This window comes from Manis pentadactyla, chromosome 13, assembly GCF_030020395.1.
Source record: "Manis pentadactyla isolate mManPen7 chromosome 13, mManPen7.hap1, whole genome shotgun sequence".
In the NCBI taxonomy this organism is placed as follows: Eukaryota; Metazoa; Chordata; class Mammalia; order Pholidota; family Manidae; genus Manis; species Manis pentadactyla.
Window position 1 is genome coordinate 64,394,234 of NC_080031.1, and position 17,550 is coordinate 64,411,783.

General features: G+C 39.0%; 1 protein-coding gene across 1 annotated transcript in view; it reads left to right on the plus strand.

Moving 5' to 3' along the window:
- The window catches only part of FBN2 (fibrillin 2), a 237,357-nt gene that overhangs the window by 2,799 nt on the left and 217,008 nt on the right, over positions 1-17,550 (plus strand). The window contains exons 3-5 of the mRNA XM_036903223.2: positions 2,803-2,901; positions 5,578-5,673; positions 13,523-13,618. Coding sequence (XP_036759118.2) covers positions 2,803-2,901; positions 5,578-5,673; positions 13,523-13,618 — 291 coding nt within the window. The remainder of the gene's footprint in view (positions 1-2,802; positions 2,902-5,577; positions 5,674-13,522; positions 13,619-17,550) is intronic.

Below are 17,550 nucleotides of genomic sequence, written 5' to 3' on the forward strand. Positions count from 1 at the left end.
GTTTTGGTCTTTGAGTAACATTTTGCTCTGCTTTGGTCTTTGAATAACATTGTGCAGAAGATCAGCTTTGGAAATCTCAGAGTAGCAGTGAATATTGTGGCCGCATTTCTACTACTTGAAAATATTTGGGTGCTTATGAAATATATTGGAATGTACCTGTATCATATATTTATAAAAACATAAGCTTTGAAATGATCTTTAGATCTCCAAGAAATACAGCACTTGTGTCAAGAGATATCTACAAAAATATTTATTAGCACATTAAAAAAGTAACTCAGATAGATAGCCAAGACTATAAATAAAGGCACAAAGTAGAGAGAGAATGCAATGCTTTTATAATGTCTTGGTTGGGTCACCTAAATTTTAGTTTTTAATAGTTTGCATTAAATTTAGTAGTTGTGGTTTTGACACTTAACATTATCATGTAAGGGACTAGTAACCAAATTGAAACCATTATAAACACAAAATCAAGAATTTTCATTCTGGGATTTTCTGATGATAATAAAGTATTACATTTATTTTATTTCCACAATTTAGCAAAAGTTCAGAGGCAAATTACAAAAAGAGGATAAGTAAAATACAAATGGAAAATGAGGATGAAAAATTAATTTTCCCATACATTTATACGTCTCCATTTTTTCTATATAGAAAGATACTAAAATGATCACCTTCTAGAATTTAATATGTTTGGCCTTGACCAGGACTCATGAGAAGAAGATCCTAAATCAAGAATGTATTTCTCAAACTACAAGAAAACTAATGTATTTTAATTTAAGTCTCTGTGTTTTGTTATTGTTCCCAATTGTGGCCTGCAAAGATCACTGAAGTACTTCCAAACTTCTAAATATTTGTGTCCAAAAGGATGAATTAACTTTCTCATTTTCCATTTATTTTTTTTTAAGTCTTGTTAGAACATGAAGCAATGGAAAGTTTGCTTATTAATTTGTTTATTATAAGATTATGCTGTTAAGAGATTAGGACTTTTTGATCAGGGCAATAACAGTGGGGAGGGGTTGCCCTGGAATCATAGCATTTGAGACCTGAAGAGATATCAGAACACTCCAATATAATCCCTTTGTTTTATTTTACCAATGAGAAAACTAAACCCAGAAAAGTTGTGGTTTTCTCCCCGCCGAGGTCTGGTGGGTCAACACCACAGCAAGAACTCAACCTCATGCCTTTGCATACCATACACACTTTACTGTGCCATCCATCTTTTCCCAGCATCACTGAAATCCCAACAGCCAAGTCCTCTCTCTTCTTTCCCTCGAGTATTCCTAGGACTCATGGTTTTCGTGATTGTGAGAACAGATATTTAGGTGAGGCATACTACAATTTGAGATGAATGTGAGGATAAAGTACTCCCGCTTCCCAGTGTCTCACAGATACAGGGTGCATGCCAGGGGCTGGGACAGGGATAGAGTGACCAGTTTCCAGCCCATCAGACCTTCTTTGGATTTAGGACCAGGGTAGAGGCACTTTGTATATCACTTAAGCTTAGACTAAATGCCTGCCTGCTGAGGATGAGGGTCTTTGAAATAAAACAATGTGTTAGCAAACATTTGTCATGTAAAGTTATTGGTGATCAGAAACTCTAGTACATTTTAAGAATTAATAGTCATCTCCATGGCAGGAACCATGTTCTAGCCTAAAATTAGTGTTCTGTCTTCACACCATTATCTGTGACATTTGCATTTATAAGAGAGCACTAATGGAGATGCTGGCTGTTTTATGTGATGACAAAAGGCAGTTTGGTAAAAGAGAGCAATTACTGAGTTAGCTCGCTTCTATAGAACATGCCCTTGACATTGTTGGGGGCCCCAGATCTCTTTGAAAGGTGTGGGATCCCTCCCAAGCAAAGGACGCATATGCTCATTTGCATAAATGTTTATAACTCATTTCAGGGCATGCCCAGAGTCTCCTCTTGTCTTCATTCATCCAGTTATTTAGTATTAAAGCACATAGCTTTTGTGCACAAAGAGAAAATTCAATTGTGGGTGTAGAAATAAATTTCTCAGCTCCTAAATGTCTGGCTCTACATATGGGAGGGACTTCCCACGTAAAGGGGCTCAGCTAATGATTCTGAGGATGCGTGGTATGTGCTGTGTCAGTGAGCTGAACGTTCTTGGCTGTCATGAGAGCTGCAGGAGGCTTTGACTCTCCTTCCGTCATAACGTCGCAGCCACTTTTCTGAGCAGTGGGAAATGGCTAGATTGTGGAGATACTGTGGAGGAAAAAAGTCTGGAGGAAGGAGAGAGGGAATTATTAAGGAGAACAAAGATTGATGATGGGGCAGGTCAGATACCAACTGGGAAGGAATGTTCATGGAACCCCTGGGGCTTGGCCAAATGTTTAGGGTCTGGCGTCTCCAGCTCAGCCTGTTTCACGTCTTTTGTCTCCTGTGAAGGTCCTTTAACAGAGTGGGCTGTTTTCTGAGGGTTTGTGAGACCCCTGGGTTTCCTCAACCCTTCTAGCTTCCTAGGACCAAGACAGCCTTCTGGCAGTGAATTCTGCATATACACTCCCCACCTTGAATGGAAAAGATGACCTGTGTTGATAGAATGGTTAAAGAATCAGGATTATGGAACTTGAAATAGCTTCATTTGTTTGCACATTATCATAAGGATGCTTGGGGACTTACTCCCCGGTCTGCAATGGGTAATTTCATTGCATATCTGAAATTAGACATCCTATGTGTCACATACTTTATAGCTTAGTTTTTCAGGTTCCTTGTTTTCTTGTTTTGGAAACTGTGGTTTGTAACCTAATAATCTATTTGCTTTCCTATTGTGCTTCCCACAGCAATCTGTAGAAATAGTTGTGGAGATGGATTTTGTTCCCGTCCAAACATGTGTACTTGTTCCAGTGGCCAAATATCACCAACCTGTGGATCAAAATCAAGTACGTTTCTTCTATATGAACTTACTTGCTCCAACGTCTGTAAGCTTTTAAGTAGATTCTCGTTGTCCCTTTCCATGAGGATAGAAATCCAAGAGTGTTTTCCTCCCTAAGTAGGTCTGCATTAATTCTGGAGTAAAAAGTCTTTGGTGGCTTATTTGTTGTCCTCAACCACTAAGTGGTAGTGGGGTGAGGGTTTTCATTAAGAAAAGTGACTTAATTCTGGTCCAGAAATGGCCTGTCTGTCCAGGAAAAGTGCCTGGATTCAGTTGAGAAGTAATTCTTTGTGAATAATAGCTATAACTTACTGGATGTCCACTCTGCCAGGCATTATTTTGTGTTTGTGTCTGTCGTTTTATTTAATCCTTAAATGAAAACTATGAGATACTATTATTATCCCATTTTACAGAACAGGAGATTCAGTAAGTTAAGTAACTTGCCCAGGGTGACATAGATTAGAATCCAGGTATTCTGATGCCCAAGCTTGTAAACCTTAGGCTGAATTTATTACCTTTACTTAACTCCTTTGGCTCCTATCTCGTTTTATGGGGTTAACTAAAGGGGAAGGATAAGAGCACTGGGGTTGCGACAGATATTTATTGTGTACTGGCCAGATACTTTACATATATGAACTTACTTTCTTTACACACATTAACTCCCAACAAGTCTGTATGATCACTATAATAGAGGGCTGAGGCTGTATTATTCAAGACCCAGTTAGATCCTGTTTGATCTTTAAAGTTGAAAATTAATCTTGTAGGAGGTAATAATAGTATCTCATAGTTGTCATGTAAGGATTAAATAAAATGATAGAGGCAAACACAAATATCAGATAGTATTATAATAAGGCAGAAGCAGATATTGTTTATTTAATTACTCAGTAATTAATAAATCTTCAAAGCTGCCTCAAACTAGCATGAAATTATATTTTTAACATTTCTCTTCACAGATTTTCCCTAAGAAAAGGTAATGGAAATCTGTCTGACTCAGGAATATAAGATTAGAGATTCATACAGCAACTGTCATTGTCTTCTGATGAAACTTGTGATTAAAACTCTAGTTTCACTTTCAAAATTATCTGTCATTTTCCCAGCCTTTTAAAACCTGTTCAGAATTCATGGAGGCTTTCTTGCCACTCTGATTAGCAAATTCCCTCCATTACTTTTCTCAGCCTCCTTATCTGATCTCCTGGAAGATAACCCTCTCCTCTGTCTTTGTTATCCTAGTCTATCCTAGACTAGTTTTCTCATATGCACTCTCAGCAAAAGACCCAATCCCGGAGAAATTTTGCAATTTAGCAGATCATTTAGCAGCCCATGCTCACTTTACAGTGTGGATTTAGGAGGGACTCCATGAGCTCACCTGGTCTAGAGCAGCACTGATGTCCTTTCCATCAGGAACTTCTCTCTCCTTTCCCGTCCTCCCCCTGTTCTGCCTCCCAGAAGCATTTCACACCATTAATCACTATCTTCTTGAAATGTGCTCTTCCCCCTTCACTTGTGTAATATCATTGGCCCACCATGCTGCTCTTTCTTGATTTGTATTTTTTTTTCATCTCCTTTCTGTATCTTCTTCCTGAGTTTTGTATTCTTAAGGGTTCTGTCCTCCCAGGGGAAACTCATTTACATATATGTCTTCAGCTGCCATGAGTATGATTATCTGCAGAGTACATGCCTTCCCGGGGTGTCCCATTCACTTGTTCCATTTCCTATTTGAGCGCATGGTGGGCACCTGAAGCTTGGAAGCATGGAACTCTGGATTCATTACTGCACCGTCTGCTTCTTCCACACTTTCTCTGTCCCCAGCTAATATTGCTGCCATCCACCCGGTGCTTAAACAACAGCTTCTCTTTCTCTTATGTCAACTCTTTTAACAAGACCTGTAGGTTCTACTGGAAATGTTCTCAATTCCATCTTTTTTGCATCACCACTGATGCTGTGTGGTTCAGCCACCCTCATTTCTCACCTGGCCTATTGCAGTAACCACCTGATTGGGCTCCTAGCTTCTACTCTTAGCTCTTTTCAAATCTATGCCCTGCAGAGCATCTGGAGCAATCTTTTATAAATATAAATTGCATTGCTTTGCTCTGTTATGTAAGTATTGTCAGTGACTCCCTGTTGCATTTAGGATATAATGCAAACCTTTCTGTGGCTGGAGAGGCCTCTCTCACATCAGAGTGGTCTTGCTTGGCTGCTGGCTCCAGGCTTCTCTCCTTCACAACAGGTTCCCTTGGAGAACTTAGCACAGTCTGTAATGACACTGTGGTATTTATTTCCTTGTGCATTGTTGTTTTCCTATGGAAATGTAAGCTCCATGACAGTGGATACTGAGTCCCTGACAGAAGGACACTGAGCTCATACAGCTGGCGCTCAGCCCCTGCCTTCTGCGTGGATACATGAGTTCTTCCCACATCCTGGAAACTAAGCTGCTAGTCACCTTATGTTTATTTCCTTTAACACCGAAAGTGTAATTTAATTTAAACATACAGAATAACATGTTGTAACACATATGCTCATGTGTACTTTTACGACAAATAAACAAAGCTATGCTTGGGCCAAAACATTTACTTTTGCAGGATACATTTGTCATTACACTGGATCTTTGGTATGGTTTTATAACTCTCATAGATAATATAATTTTGGTGGTTGATATTTGTGTATGTCTCATTGTTTTTCGCAGTTCAGCAGTGCAGCGTTAGATGTATGAATGGGGGGACCTGTGCCGACGACCACTGCCAGTGCCAGAAGGGATATATTGGAACTTACTGTGGACAACGTAAGCAACATTGCAATAGACTTGATTTAGAAAGAATTTGAGTTACTGGGTATTTCATACTAAGTCATAATTGAAGGTCTTGTAAAGCCACTGATCCTTTAAAAGAATAATTTTATGTAGTAAGCCATATCTTACAACAGTTATTACTTTTTATCCCAGATTTTTTTCTCTGAAAATTTTTGTGCTCTAGAGTATCGATATTGAATACCACTCATGCTTTATCAAATTTTACACATATCACAAGTAAATATTTACTTTTCTTTTATCCAGCTCCATAAAACAGGTGTACCTTTCTGAGAAAATGCTGGTTTGCTGTTCTCTCTCTCTTTAGGATATCCCAAAATTAACCCTGGAAGAGCTGATCTTATAAATTGTCCTTGGCACAAATATGTTCAATTATTTAGTACCATAGTATGCTGCTATGAAATGATTTTTTAAAAAATCAGATGTTATTGTGAAAGAGGGAGCTTTAATCCAGCAAAGCTTTTATCCTCACTCCCTGGAGAATATTCTATACTCATCAAGAAATAATCTTTTAACAAGGATGTGAGGATTGCAGCTCATGGGTTGTAACACAGCACTGGGGAATACTGTAGGGTAGCATTTCCCAAGTCATGGGATCATGGTAGGAATCCCCATATTTTTAAGTATGGATGAGTAAAGGACATGACTTTAAAGAAAGGTCAATCACAAATGTAAAAACGTCCCCTTTATTTCATTTGTACTTCATCAGATGCAGAGTCTACATTTGCTGCTCGTGTGCAAGGCTTTGCTAAGACTTGCTCATCAACCTTTTTTAACACAGGAAGATCAAGACTTAGGTGCACAAGAATATCCAGCTTGTTTTAAAGGAACCTTATTTTTGTTGCAGTTTAAAAGACTTAAAATATTTTATACAATATGCATAAGATTTACCACTTTAACCATTTTTTTTAAAGTGCAGTTCATTGACATTAAATACATTTACACCATTGAGCAACCATCACCACCATCCATCTGCAAAACTGTTTTTATGTTGCAGAACAGGAACTCTGTACCTGTTACACACTCACTCCCCATTTCTCCCCGCCCCCCAGCCCCTGGGAACCACCATTCTACTTCCTTTTCTATGAACTTGACCACTTTAGGGACCTCAGATACGTGGAATCATGCAGTATTTTATTTGTCCTTTGGTGACTGGCTTATTTTGCTTAGCAAAATATGTCATCATTCATCCATGTTGTAGCATGTGTCAGAATTTCTTTCATTTTTAAGGCTGAATAATATTCCATTTTACATATATACCATGTTTTGTTTTTTATCTCTTCATCTACTGATGGATCCTTGAGGTGCTTCCACCTTTTGGCTGTTGTGAATAATGCTGTTGTGAACATGGGTGTACACACATCCATTCAAGCCCCTGCTTTCGGTTCTTTTGAGTATATACCAGAAGTTGCTAGATCATATGGTCATTCTATTTTTACTTTTTTGAAGAGCCCCCATGTGTTTTCCATAGTGGCTGGACCATTTTACATTCCCATTAGAAGTGCATGAGGGTTTCATTTTCTCCACATCTTCACCAACACTTGTTATTTCTGTTTTATTTGATGATAGCTGTCCTCATGGATGTGGAGTGATATCTCCTAGTTAGGATAATTATAGCTTTCCATTTATAAGTGCTATAAAGTTTTCTTTTAAAATAATTCTAAATCAATTAAATATTGTTAATGTCAGGAGTTAGCCAATTTTTTTTTTTTTGGTAAAGGCCAGATAATAAATATTTTAGACTGTGTGGTCTCTGTCACAACTACTTAACTCTGCCATTGTAGAACAAAAGCTACCAGAAATGATATGTAAGTCAAAGAGCTTGAGTATATTTCAGCAGGACTTTATTTGTGGCTACTGAAATTTGAATTTCATACAATTTTCATGGGTTACAAAATATTATTCTGTTTTTTTGTTTTTTCAACCACATAAGAATGTAAAAATCCTCCTTAACTCATGGACAGTTCCAAAACAGACAGTGGGCCAGATCTGGCCTGTGGGCCATAGTTTACAGACCCTTATGTAGGAGGTGGTCAGGTATGACCACAGCTTTTAAGGTAATCTGAGGTTGACTGAATTTTGGAAAATGGAGTTTTAAGGAATTTGAGAGAATATAGTACATTGAGGCCGGTTTTCTTGCAAGAATAGGAGATGCTATGCAATAACTTTTTTAGTCAAGGGTTGGCCAGGTGAGAGCAGGAAAGAAGTGGACACCAGTGAAACAAATTGTAGCAAAGTTTCTTGACTCATGGGTGATTTTTTCCCCCTATATTTCCTTCATACATTCAGGTATTTTCCAAAACTTGTGCAAAGACTCCAGTGTGTATGCATTAAAATAGTCTATTAGGAACACAATATTTACAAGGGGTCAGATTTTTACCTTTTTTACATGTACGAAAGCATGAAGTGATCTGATTGGATCCCTGATTCACAGAGTTTAGTAGCCAGCCAGCGAAGAGACACAAGTATCCTTGAAACTCAGCCTATTACTTCAGAATTACAGGGGGAAGAACCTTACCTCAACTCTTATTTCAGAGTATTTGCTCAAATCTATCCTGTAACTAGCCACATTCTGCCTGAACTGGGCTGCTGTACCTGTTGGGAGGATATGTGTATGTGTGCATGTATTTTCCTGAAGGTTCTTCAGAAAGAGCCTTGATAGGTGTGGCCATCCCTTCCCTGCTCTCCACACAGAAATGGGAGGCAAGGAGATAGAAAGTAGTTTCCCTTTCTAGAGTAGGTGCTTTTGTGTTCTTCGGCCCTGTGCCCCACCATATGGATGTTCCTACACTTCCCAGTCAGGGAAAAGCAAAAAACATTGGGTCAGAAGAGCAGCATATATGTGACGATTTGTTCTCTCGATATTTCATGTGTCAACACTCTCCTTACCTAATAACATTTATCAGGCGTAACAGAACATTCAGTACAGGCAAACTCTGCTTATAGTTACACAGAACTAACAAAGTCCATTCATCAGCAAATATGAAGGTACAAGGTATGATAACTACTGCCTATCAGCCCTAGGAGTGGTGTAAGGAAGGCGCTCAGTGTTCTTATAGACAGTGTTAGAGTGAGTGCAAGAAACTGATGTAACAATTTTCAGTTTGTGAAGCCAGAAAAGTCCTGGAAATATGTTTGTTAAAGTGAGGATTATAAAAACAATGAAGCTGCTTAGCTGTTTTCCCAGAACTGTAGAAGGCATTCTTTAGAAGGTACTCTTTGACCTCCATCAGCAGTGTTTGTTGAGTGACTGCTGTGTGCACCACACCTTCCAAGGGGCTGGGAGTACATCAGTGAGCACCCGAGGTGACACCTGGGCTTCCTAGAGCTTAGGTTCTGGCAGGGAAGACAAGAAACAAGCAGGTGAAATGCTAAACGCCCAACAACAAATGTCGGTAGTGAGAAGTTCTGGAAGAATAAAGCAGCATAAGGCGGGTCAGTCTGGGTCAGGACAAGGAGTTTTCTGCTGTTTGTTTTACCAAGGATCTTGGAGAAGGTGTGTGTCAACACAGACTTGAGCCTGCACTTTCAGGTATACAGGAGAAGTGTTCCTAGACAGAGGGAAAAGCAAATTCAAAGGACCCGGGGTGGGAGCAGACCTCATGGAAACAAGAAGAAGACACGTGTAGCTAAAATGAGGAAAGGAGAGAAGGTAGGAGGTGAGTGTACAGGGATGGAGGTGTGAGGCCTTAGTGACCCAGCAAAGAAATTTAGACTTTGAATATTATGGGAAGCCACTGGGGCAATTTGAGCAGTGGAGTGGTGTGCTCTGATTAACATTAAAAAAAAGAAAAACACTCTATCTCTTCTGTTAAAACTGGTCTGTAGGAAGGTCAAGAGAGAACATATAAAGGCCAGTAAGGAGGCTATGGCCCTGGAACTGGTGGGTGGTGCTGTAGTAATTGAGGATATGGAAAGCCCTTGGAGTAAGCTTGTGTTGGGAGGTAGACCCAGTGGAAGGAAGTGGGTGCCGATGGCCTGGGTGTGGTGGGGGAGAAAAAAGTCAAAGATCCATAGAAACAACTAGAGGGTTTTGGTGGAGCTCCTGCCTGAATGGTGATGTCATTTCCTGATCTGGGAAAGATTGAGCAAGGGAGTGGGTTGAACTGGGGGTCAGGTGGAGCTGAGAGCATGGAATTTCAGGAGTTCTGTCTTGGATCTGATAGTTTAACAAGTCCTTTAGACCTCCAGGTGGAAAGATCTGTGAACTCAGCTCTTAGGAGAGAAGTCAGAGATAGATGAATTTGGGAGCATGCAGATTGAGTTTTTATATAGGTAATAGTTTAGTCATAGGCCTCAGTGATGATCCCTAGGAAGCTGGTATAGAGAAGAAAAGGAGGTTGAAGCCAGAGTCCTGAGTAAGCTGAACATTTTGAGGTGGCGAGGGGACAAGCGAGCAGAGAGGTGGGAGAAACTGTCCACAGTGAGAAAGGAGGGAAGCTGGGAGAGGTGGTTCCTGGAAGACAAAGGAAGAAGGTAGCTAGCTCAGTAGTAAAGATTTATTGCGTCTTTCCTTTTTTTTTTTTTTTTTTAAGCATTTTAGCCTGGTTTAGCATGCTATCCTTATCTGGTATGTTTATATAGAAGTAGCAACCCTAATTCCAGATTGGGCTCATGTCCAAGTGTCTGTACCTATATGCAGTGGTACAGGAGTCTGTCTAGTAAAAACATATACTTGTCATATTACCCAGAGCAAGTAGGTGCTCAGTAAATATTTACTGAATAAAAATACCCAAGCTTCTACAGTGTGTGATCAGGGTTCCGTTTCCCAGGCTGGCCAACTTGAAATAGCGTATGCTTTCCCTTTCCATCCATATTGTGGTAGGCAGTTTAAGAAGCCAGCTCATATTTCTATCCGTAGTATATCTTCTTCTCTCTGCTTTTTGCCTTGTCCTACACCAGGTGTAAGCATTTCTTTCCTCTTGGATAGCCAGCATTCTTTCCATGGTAGAAATGTAGGCCTATTCAATTATCTTTCCAACTCCAGTTGAAATATAAATTTCCATTTTGGTTATGTTTTGTTACAAAAATAATTTACTTTATAAAATAGCTCTCATCAGAACTCATTCAAAAAAAGTAAAATTACCTCTTTTAATTGTTTTTTTACGTTATGTTCTACTTGTATACAATGTTGCCTGCTCCTGTTTCTCTTCCTCTGCTGTTGATCTTCAGTGTCAACATTGCATGTTGTAGATCAAGTCTTATTGTCCATACAAATACTCTAGAATAAAAGAGAAAGGGAATCAAGGTTTGTAGGACACCTTTAATGGGCAGCCACTGCGTACTTAGTTCCATACGCCATTTTATTTAATCCTCAAATTTCTGAGGGTAGGGACTGTAAACTCTGTTTTGCAGGCAGAGAGGCTGAGACTCAGAAAGATAGTGAGTGTGAGATGTGCTGGGAACAGCAGACTCCTCTGTTCCTGTAGCATTCTGCCTGAAAACAGAGTGGGAAAAAGACTACAAAATTTTAATATGTTGCGGGATTTTTTTTTAGTATCTGCGGTACAACCAAATACTACAGGAGATGATGGGATACAATGGTAAACAAACTCTCATCTCTGTCTTGGAAGAACTCACTCTCCCAGGAGAGCTATTAGCGTGGTTGTCTCAGTGGATCTCATTCTTTCTGTGCACAGGACCCCTTTAGGTTTCAAAAATTATTGAAGCTCTTTTGTTTAAATGGATTATGGCTGCTGATACCAACCATATTAAAATTAAAATGGAGAATTTAGAAAAATGATTTAATTCATTGAAAATAATAAAACAGTGTTGCAATGTTGCATTCATTTTTTAATGAACAGTAACTATATTTTCCAAATCAAAGAAAAATTCAGTGAGAAGAGAGGCGTTGTCAGTTTAACCCAGACAAGTTAGAAGAGTTTCCATCTGTACTGGGTGAGCCTTTCCAGGAGAAGCATGAGGCTTGTGTAGCCCTCTTCTCCTAGCTGCCATTTGGAAGCTCTGTTTTAGAAAACTTTGGGGGAAGCCTTTCTTCCATGTACTGAGGGATAGATCCTGAGGGTCCTTTTTCCTATTTGTATCTTAAAGGCTAGCCTGTGTCTAATGAAGGAACACATCCTGGAAAGTGACTTTTATTTATAGTCTTACACCTGATAAGACTTAAAGAAAATGCTTCACATTCTAACTAATTACATTAGATGAGTGCTACGCTTTGCAGTATGTCCTTTCAGCAGTTCAGATGGGCAGATCCTGACAGTTGTTTCTGTGGAATTACACGCTGCTGAGAGTCCTCTGGTGGGGTTTTATTTTCATCCACATTCCTGTCCACCCCCATCTTCCTCACTCTTCTCACGACCTTTATTCCCTTTCCTTTATCCTGTATATCCATCTCATTTACTGCCCAACCCCTACTTTAAGGCTGTGATGAGTTGGCAGTGCTGTGTGGAACTCAGCTTGGGCCAGGCGAAGAGGCAGAAAGGTGTGGTTCTTCGGGAGGTGGACTTGTACACAGAGTCCTGCCTTGGAGCAAAGCCTGATGCAGACAAAGAATTTTAAGGCTATTGGCACAGTGATGCTTTAAGATGATGATATCTTTTGTTTCAAAGTATGCTTTGGTTTTGCTACTGTGAGCAGAATAGAAGCCCCAGCATGCTTTGTGGCTGGTGATCCTCACCCAGCGCAGTATTCCTGGTAAGGAACAGCAGCAGAGCAGCTTTTAGGAATAACTACCGAGCTTCCCATGTGTACTGCATTTGCGCTGCACATAAATGTGCTCTGCCCCCGCTCACTCCCCTTTAGATGTCTTATGTTCTAGTTTTTGGAAACAGGTCATGGACTGCAAGCTTCTTCTTTATCTGTGAGGACAGAGCATTGCTGTTCACTAGGGTGGTTGGGTTGAGAGGCAAGTCCTTACTATCACCATTTTCTCTTGGAGAAGACAGGATCCTTGGACTGTTGTTGGTGTGGTGTGCAGGAATACTCAGTTTGCAAGGAATCTCAAAAGTGATTTTTGAGGTGACTTCTTATAAGTGCTGGCTGCTGAGTTACTGAAGGGGGTGCTGGCGGTGGGGTGCAGAGGGGAGCTGTCCATGGGCAGCTCTGACGGCTGGCTCCCTCTGGGCCAACTGGGCCTAAATCCTGGTGTCCTAGTCCCAGGTGTACTGGGGTGAAAGTGTGTGAGTTGCATGTGTTTGTCGTCAATGCTTCAACATTTTGGACTGTGGGTTAATTTTACCTGAAAGAACTTAGCATCTTGACACAGTAAGGTTTTTCCCTTCTTTCCTTTCATTAACCCACAAGCTCTCTCTGCACATTAGTTATTTCTCTTGGCATGGCGTAGCTGAATTGATTATATTTTCCCCCATTTTTCATGCTGCTTTTGTCCTTTCCTATTTACTCCCCTTTTGGGGGCTTCCTTTTCTCCTCTGAGTTTTCCTTCTTCTCTTTATTGCCATATGCTCTTTATTTTCCCATATCACATTTTCTCTTCCTCTCTCTGCTGCCTAGAGTCGGCCTCCTTTCTCCTACATTTCCCCATATTTTAATCACCTCCTACCTATGAAAGTAGATGTCAGGGTTAATAGAATTGAAACAGAGAAATATTCTGACTTTATGAGCATGAGCCAGCCAATCCTGGTGATTCTGATTTTTAAAAAGAAAAAACCCTTTTACCAGATGCTTGCTTAACAATGTGATTTACATCGATTGTGTAGACTTTCTTAATTAAATGCATGATGTGAAATGTAACTTGTATTGTAAGGTAAGAGCTATTGGTTGCATCTCCATGCTACATTATTGTACTTGGAGATATATATATATATATATAAATATATAATGAACTTATTGCTGTGTTTGTGTGCAGCTGTCTGTGAAAATGGATGTCAGAATGGTGGACGTTGTATCGGACCCAACCGCTGTGCCTGTGTTTATGGATTCACTGGTCCACAGTGTGAAAGAGGTAAGAAGAGAAATGAGAATCCCACTGGAGAAGTCTATTTTATTGTAAAAATGTGTAATTATTTTTATTATCATTGAAAAGTCTTCTAATGAAGTAACATTTTTATTCTTCCTTGATTATGTCTATAAGTTGAACAGTAACATTTTGAGACACAACTAATAGTAGAAGTATCTCTGTTTTTTCCACTAGAGGGACCTCAGTTCAGGAGGCCAACTCTGGGGCTATGGCTCTAGGGTAATTCTGAGTAACTAATGGCAGATTCTAAAATGTGCTTAATTAATTGGGAGTCATTGCTTCGAGTGTTGCCTCTGTTAGAAAAAAAAGTGATGTCAAGATGTCCTTGGCTGCAAAACCAACAAAAATAAGGCATGAATTGCCCTAACCAATAAAGAAATATATGACAGCATATAACAAAAAGTCCAGATCAGATGGGCTTCAGGTAGGGTGTGATCAAGGATTTCACTTTGCTACTCTACTTCCCTTGGCCTTGCCCACATTTGTGTGTTGGTTCTGCCCTACCCTGGAGTTCCTTGTGGGTATAAGATGACTGCCTGCAGTAACTCAGGCAACATGCTTTCTCATATGCATCTAAAGAGAGAAAACCTCTCCTCTAAACAGGAGCCAATAATAATCTTCAGAAGGTATTCCATATCTGATTGGCTAGCTTGAGTTTATGAACCAGTCCATGGCAAGGGGGATGGTATTAATATGTCTGATGTAGACTTACCAAGACTTGTCCTTTTGAGCAGAGAATGATGTAAGCTTCCCCAGCATCACATGGGAAGGAGGAGTTTGGTGTCTGAACCCAGTAAAAGCTCTATTGGACAAGAGAAAAGGGAGAGGGGAATGGATGCTGGGTAGGCCTCCAGCATTGTCCACTTTATCCATGTAAATGGTCAGACAAGCCAATATGAAACCAGTTTACCATACTTTGAACAGCTTAACTCATGCCATCTAGACTTAACAGTTAAACTCTGATGTGGTAGCATGCTAAAACTCCCTGGTGCTGAATCGTTCACTAAGTGAATGATTTGCAGGTCCTGATAGCAAGTGGATGCTGGTGGCATATCAGAGAGTCGAAGCTTATAAGCTGTGATAAATAACTACTTAGGCACTGAACTAGAAGACTAAAAATTGGCTTAAACTAAAAGCAGTATTACATCATCATTCATAATGACATATATCCTCAGTTTGTTTTCCAGGGCTTGTCATAGCATCTAAAGCTGTACAGCACTTTCTTTGTTGCAGAACTTTTGAGTACATGAAGCTCCTTCATTGACATACCACAGATAAATAGATGGCATGGTTTGTGTATGTATAGAAGCTTTGAATTGCAAACCTTATATTTGAAAAATTATACTCGTTGTCCTGACAAAAATTTCATCTTAGTACTCAGGGTGAATCTTGAGAAGAAAACTGAGAAATTAGAATTATATGGTGAAGTTTGAAAAGTGAGATGTATGCTGCCTTTTAACATACACTTGTACATATATATATCCATCAAAATATTTATATTATGCCTAAGGTAATTGAGATTTCTTGGGACTGAAGCACATTCCACAAATGACAGAGTTTATAGCTACGCTTAGGATAAATTTAAATGTCATTACCAGATGCTTTTGTGTTGGGAAGAAAAATTAATTATGAAATGTTAGCACAGAAAGATGTTACTGAGAATGAAATCAAACACAAATTTCCCAAATGATGTTAAGTTTATTTAAACACCATAGAATGGAAAATAGTTAAATTTCAAATATCAAACATAATCATAATTGGTGGAGATGATGTTAATTTTTCTGGAGGTCACGTAAACTTTGAAGCTCTTTCATCCTGAAGCAGATTTCAAGTTCAATTCCTAATTGGCAAAGGCTTCCAGGCATTACCTCATCATTTTTCAACAGTCATTCATTCATTAGATTTGTTAGTTCTTGTTCAGTTTATGGGAATCCAATAAAGAATCACATATATTTTACATGTACAGTAGCATGTTTTCAGAATAAATTGCAAATTTAATTATTTAACAAATTAGCCTGAAGAATGTTTCTTAAGACATGGGTTTGTTTCTTAAAAATGTTTTTAATCACTAACCCTCAGACAGAAGTTCTAAAACTTCATTTCTTCCAGAAAAAGAGTTAGTAGTTTCTACTCTTAGATTATACCCATGAGCTTTAACACTTGTAAAATATATTTTCAAAGGAAGTTGTTTTAATGTTTATTAGGTAATTCCACAAAAAGAGAGTTCAGAATTTTTCTTAAGAAACATGTTCTACCTAGATACAAAAGGAATAATTTATGTTGAGATTAGTGAGTAGGCTCAGGTGCCCTGGTGACATTTACAATTTGTGTTGTCCTTTTCAGTAACTGAATTTCAAAATACATCTTCTTTGTTCTCTTAAAAAAATTTTTGTAAAATTAGGTATTTTTTTCCATCTTAATGTAGAATGCATATAATTGTCCTTTAAATTGGCCTCTGGGGATCAGCTGTGTGATAAAGTATGGCTGCTTTTCCAGCTATCTGGGTTTCTGGCAGACTGGTTTCCGGACGGGAGACAGAGACAGAGTAGTAACTAATGGCTGGCATGATTATGGTATTTAACTTGAGTCTTGGTGCTGGGTAAGCTAAACCTCTTCAGAGTTCTCATTCTTGCAGATATGTACAATGACCTTTTATACTTAGCATTAAAAAGAAGAATTCTTGTGGCCACAGACTGGTTGTAAAATACAGACAACTCAGCTGTATCCAAGGTGCACAGAGGTACTCAATTCTTTTTGCTTCTCTTTCTAAACAGATGGCATTTGAAAGAAAGATAAATATTGTTTTTAGTATATATATCTGAGAATACATAGAAATGGAATCAGGATTCCCTATTAAGACTTGGTGGTTTTTTTGTTTTCCCTAACCCTTCAAATGTACCTTATTGTTTAATCAGTAGAAACTTGGAAGAGGTGAGTAGGTGAGAAATGGATTTTCCTAAAGGATTTCTGGACAAAATACAATGATTATTTGACCACAAATGTGGCCTGTGCATAGTCCCTATTTCAACTCCTTTGAGTTTTGAAATCTTATTTCATAGTTGAACTTTCCTTGATGTTTATAGAAGGAACATCTATTAGAAATATATCTTAGACACATTTAAACTATGCCCAAATTACTATACATTATTTTTATCATGTAAGCATGACTTCTTTTAAAAAGTGTGTAAATTTGGCAAAATTTCAAATAACCCTTGCATAGTGACATTTCCTTTAAAATGCATATCTTTCAGTGAACGGTGCCTTACAAAGGATGATTTTTATTTATTGACATTTTTAAGAAGAATTCCTTGTGTTAATCAGAATCTACCTTTAAAAAATGTGAGGTCAGTTTGCAAATGTTCAAATTTATAAAATTTCAACTCTCCAGCCTTTTTGTAAAATAAAGAGTGGATAGATTTTACTTGAGGGTGACTTTCCTAAAAACATCCAATTGTAGGACCTCATCCCAAACTTAATGTGTAGAAGCATTGCCCGTGAGGGGTCACTCAGCCTCTGCTGGAACACCTCCAGTCCTGGGCTCTTACTTCCTCATCCCCTCATGAGACAGTGTTGTGTTGTCAGAGTCCTGGTGTTTCAAACTCTTGTGTTGTTACACTTCTGCCTCCGTGGGGCATTTAAGAGAGGTACAGCCCATCCTTTCTTGTCCCAGTGGGAACATGATGCCAACTTCTCTAAAAGGAGCCAACCACAGCTACCACTCAGGTTTGCATGACCATGACTTAAAGTCCAATTATAAACTCTTGAATTATTCTATAAATTTTGGTTCATACTACACACATTTCAGGAGTTCAAGTAACTGTGACAACTGTTATGCTTACTCAGATCTTATCTAGATTCTCCAAGAACAAGAGTGCAGACAGGCAAATTAAGGCTTTCCTGAATTCTGGGAATTAGGT